Below are 4,469 nucleotides of genomic sequence, written 5' to 3'. Positions count from 1 at the left end.
GGTGGGAGGGTCAAGTTCAGTTTGGTAGGCGGGGTGCTCAGTTCTGTTGATGGGGTGGAGCACCCTGCCTGTATAATGGTAGGGGAAACACTAATGTTTATATATGTATGAGTTTTTCAACACTTCTGGGATGTTTTAAGACAAGGTCTTCTGGACATTTTTATCTTTTCATTAAGAAAATATTCTGGTCTCCTTGACACAAGCAGTTCTTTCTCTTCTGCCGCAAAAAATAAACGTAATACTTTGTAGAAGCTGGAGACCAGTTGCTCTCCTTTTCATGGATTACAAGACACTCGTCAAAGTTGATCAAGGACTGATATTTATTCATTCACTACACTAAGGATGCACCAAATCACACACAGTTTTACATTTTTCTTGGCGGGCACGTCCTCAGAACCTGTGGCTGGTGTCTTCTGCTTGGATAGTCTTTTATGTTAGGAGGGGAAGTCACTGATCGTTGGATTGTTGGCCTGACATTTCCCTCTGCCTGGTTGTTTCTTGGTTTAACTTGTTTTTGACAATAAAGTTGTCAGTTTCACTGCTTCTTGGCCTTAACCTTTTCTCCTACACTCTTTCTGGGTTGGACTGTTTCTTCTCAACATCTCTTTTCTTGGGCCCATGTTTTCTCTCAGCTTGATTCTTTCCATCATTCATTGTTTCTTTGCTTCCCTGGATTTGGGATTCTATTTTTTTCCTCAGCTTCACCTTTCAATCTTACTTTTTATTAGCATGACTGTAGCTTGGTAGGACTATATATCAGCTTGTCTGTTTCTTTACTGTTTCTCAGTTTCACCTTGTTTTATGAGTTGTTTTCCTTGAAAGCAGGCGGGGGCGCAGATACACAAGTGCTGTTCCATTCTCATGTGAAGCATCCACATCGTGTTTGGCCAAGACTTCAATTACCAACAGACTGAGCGATCCTGCTCTCCGAGCTCACAGTAGTCTGTACATGTTGTGGTCCTCAGCTGATCAGATCCAGCTGTGCTTACAAGTGGCTCCTTGTGCTTAACAGTTAACCAATGGTTGATCCTCTTGAGTCATGCGTCACCTGATTCTGTACGCTTGACCCAGTCAGAAACAGTGCAGAGCAGGTCGTGACTTCCTGTTTTCAGCTCATTTCCTGTTACTAAGGATTTGACTGTAGTTTAGAGTTGGGTAAACTGAAACCTGAGCACCAGCAGGTTTATGAGAAGAGGAGGTACGCTATAAAAAGTGACTAACATTTATAAGGGCTGGTATTCAGCGCTTGGCAGTGGTGATTTTAGCCTCCTAAATTTTAACTCAGCACCCCTACAAATGTAAAAATCCATCATTAGTTTGTAATGAACATTATTTCTCAAATCTTAGATTCACTGAAATATTGAATAAACTTGAAATAAATGTGGAATAAATGATGACAGTTTTAAACGGGCCAGTAAAATCTGATTTATTTATTTTTTGGCATGAGTTGGATCCTCAATGCCGCCTGTCAGTCAAACCAATACGCTTGTCATCAACTGACCAATCAGTGACCTCGATTTGTCCCGAAGGTAAACGCCCCTGACCTGCAGGAGCAACCCCTCCTTTTCCTCCAACAACATTGTCAGGGTTTTGCATCACAAACACTTTGCAGTCAGAGGTTATTAGTTAAATTAAAGGTTAATGCTTAAAGCGAGTTGTGCTCTGTTTTTACATGTTGAAACTTCTGGCGCATAAGTTCAGTCTTTGCTTGCGATGATCCTTTAAAAGTCCTATTTGTGACTGAGCTCCTCGTTATGGCCACACCACCGTGAACACGCCTGATCTCGTCTGTCTCGGAGGAGAAGCAGGGTCGGGTCTGGTTAGTACTTGGATGGGAGACCGCCTGGTCTAATTCCAGGTGCTGTAAGTTTTTGTACTTCTCAACAACCACACCATGAGGTGTGTTGTTCAAGCCAAGAGCCATTGTCAGTACCGGGGGCCAAACACCCTAATGGTCAGATTGTAGAATCGGCCCTGGTGCTCGGTGAGTACCGGCCCACTTTGAGCACCGACACAAGACGGAAACTCACAGTGGCTCCTTGGTGAGACCCACAGGTTTTATAAACGTCACAGTGGAATTATCAGAGTTGTTGATTTGTTTGTTTGTTGTTCTTTTAGGTAAAGACTTGGTTTCAGAATCGACGAGCCAAGTGGCGAAGGCTAAAACAGGTGAGCTGCTTCTCTCTCAGGTCAGCGTTGAACAGTCGGTTGAGCTGTTCTGGTCACGGTTTCATGCTTTCTCTGTGCACGTCAGGAGAATCCTCACGGCGTGAAGCAGGAGGTGGAGGATGACTGTGCAGTCGGGAGGAGCAGTAAAGGAGACAACACGTCGGAGCGGGTGGAGGTTCAGAACCTGGAACAAAGACAGACTGGCCCGGCCTCCCAGGTGGAGCAGAGTGGCCACACTCTGACCGTGCAGCAGACCCACACAGACCCGGACTCTGACATGTTAGATGACTCAGACCAGGAGCTGGACATAGAAGAATATAACGAGTTCACACTAAACCCTTAATCCTGGAGTCAGGCCGGGTCCAGCTGGGTTGTCGAGCTACATGATGAAGACTTGTGGGCCCCCTCCACCATTATCACTTTTTACATCCACGAGAAGGTTTGAAGAACTGAAGCTGCAGTGTTTCTTAAAGGAATGCATATCACTCGCCGCCTTCAGGCCACAGACTGAAACTAAGATCATTTTATGATGGGAGCGGACAGAAGTGTCACATCTTGAACATGACTTCATCAGCAGTCGTACAAGATCTCATGAGATGTGTTAGCTCTCAGAGGATACGTTGTGAACGACTCTCAGCTACTACCACGCCAACTCTGAGTTCAGTGTCTGTAAAATAACTTGAGTTACAGCCAAGTGAGCTGTGGCAGACATTCTGGATTAAATATACACCAAAGCATATTCAGTTGTGGATGTACATCCAGGGGGGAATGGTGGAGCAGAGGTTAGAGAAGGTGGGCCGGTGATTGGAAAGTCGCCGGCTCGACTCCCTGGACCAACATCAAAATGTGGGTGAAAGAGTGAAACACCCACACCTGCCTCCACCCTCATTTGCCTCACCCTGGACCCCTGAGCAGTCCCCCAACCTCACATCCCCCCCCCCCACAAACCCCCCCCCCCCAAAAAAAAACAGGCCTCTCTTGAAAATTAGTCCTCGTGACTCAATGAGACTTCCTGGATAAATAAAGGTTAAATAATAAAAAATAAATAAAAGTTTCATTTAAGTCTTCTCTAGTATTTCACAAGTTATTTTCAAATGTTTCTTAGTTTTTAGGTTTTATAGAGAAACTTCATGTGATCAATTAGTACTTTGAGTTTAAATTAAGTCTATTGCTCCAAACTTGATCTCAATAACTAAAACTGGATGAGAGTAATTTGGGTGTTTTCTGAGGATGCTGAATGGAATTAACTCCAACTCTTAATCAGTTGTAGATCCATTGTTTACGTTCTGAACGTTTCAATAAAATTCATCCAGTGGTTCATGAGATATTTTGCTAACAGACAAACAAGCAAATGCACAGACAGGAGTGAAAACATTATTGCCCTTTTGCCTTTGTGGCGTGATCTGAAGAAACGTGGCCAGGCTGAACGTGGACCGGTTTCTGACTGGATCAGGTCCTTCTTGTGTCAGAACTGAGTTCTGTTTTAGAAAAGTCCAGTCAACGTGTTTGTCTTTCCTCCATCAGGATGTCAGAATTTATAATCCGTGGTTTTGTTCTGTGTTTGTTGTATGAACTGTAGATTTACTTTCTTATCTGTGTCGTTTGTGTTCTGAATGATAAAAGCATGTCTGTATAAAATGTGATATTTAGTGAAATAATCAATGTAGCAAAAGTTATTTTGTTAAGTCACATCTAATAAAGTATTTTATAACAAGAATAATTGTGTGAAATCATTTTTTCATGTCAATATCACAAAAACCAAAAGTGCTGATCAGATGTGGGATTATTGGCAACTAATAATATGCACTTATTGTGTCCTTAAATAAAGAGAGAAATAAAATAGTTGCATGAAAACTTCGTTTGTTGCTTCTGTTACAGTCTGGTTTGAAGTTTTGCAAAGAAATACATTCATATTAAAGTAAATTCATTAACTTACATGAAAAATAACTTTAAATATTAAATTAGGTAAGTTTGGGGGTTCTTAATACAATCTTATAATTATTTATGTCCAGTTCAAGTTCACTTGTTCATCCCTCCATCTGTCCATCCATCCATCCATCCATCCATCCCTTAGTCCATTGATCCCTCATCCATCCATCTACAGTATCTATACATCCATCCCTCAATCCATTCATCCATCAGTCCATCCATCTGTTCATTCGTACAGCCATACATTGATCCATCCATCACTCCCTCCATCCATCTCTCTGTCCATCCATCCACCCATAACTCCATCCCTCCATCCATCCATCCATCAGCCTGTCCATCCATCCATGAATCATCTATCCATCCATCACTCC

At 42.6% G+C, this 4,469-nt stretch overlaps 1 protein-coding gene across 1 annotated transcript in view; it reads left to right on the top strand.

Moving 5' to 3' along the window:
- Positions 1 to 2,512, top strand: part of LOC119424082 (hematopoietically-expressed homeobox protein Hhex) — a 12,008-nt gene extending 9,496 nt beyond the window's left edge. Inside the window, exons 3-4 of the mRNA XM_037691553.1 lie at positions 2,119 to 2,169; positions 2,255 to 2,512. Coding sequence (XP_037547481.1) covers positions 2,119 to 2,169; positions 2,255 to 2,512 — 309 coding nt within the window. The remainder of the gene's footprint in view (positions 1 to 2,118; positions 2,170 to 2,254) is intronic.
- Positions 2,513 to 4,469: the final 1,957 nt, after the last annotated feature.

The sequence above is a fragment of the Nematolebias whitei genome, chromosome 17 (genome assembly GCF_014905685.2).
Source record: "Nematolebias whitei isolate Nwh7 chromosome 17, NemWhi1, whole genome shotgun sequence".
NCBI lineage: Eukaryota > Metazoa > Chordata > Actinopteri > Cyprinodontiformes > Rivulidae > Nematolebias > Nematolebias whitei.
The sequence above is the reverse complement of the archived record's forward strand: the minus strand, read 5'-3'. Positions and strand labels throughout refer to the sequence as shown.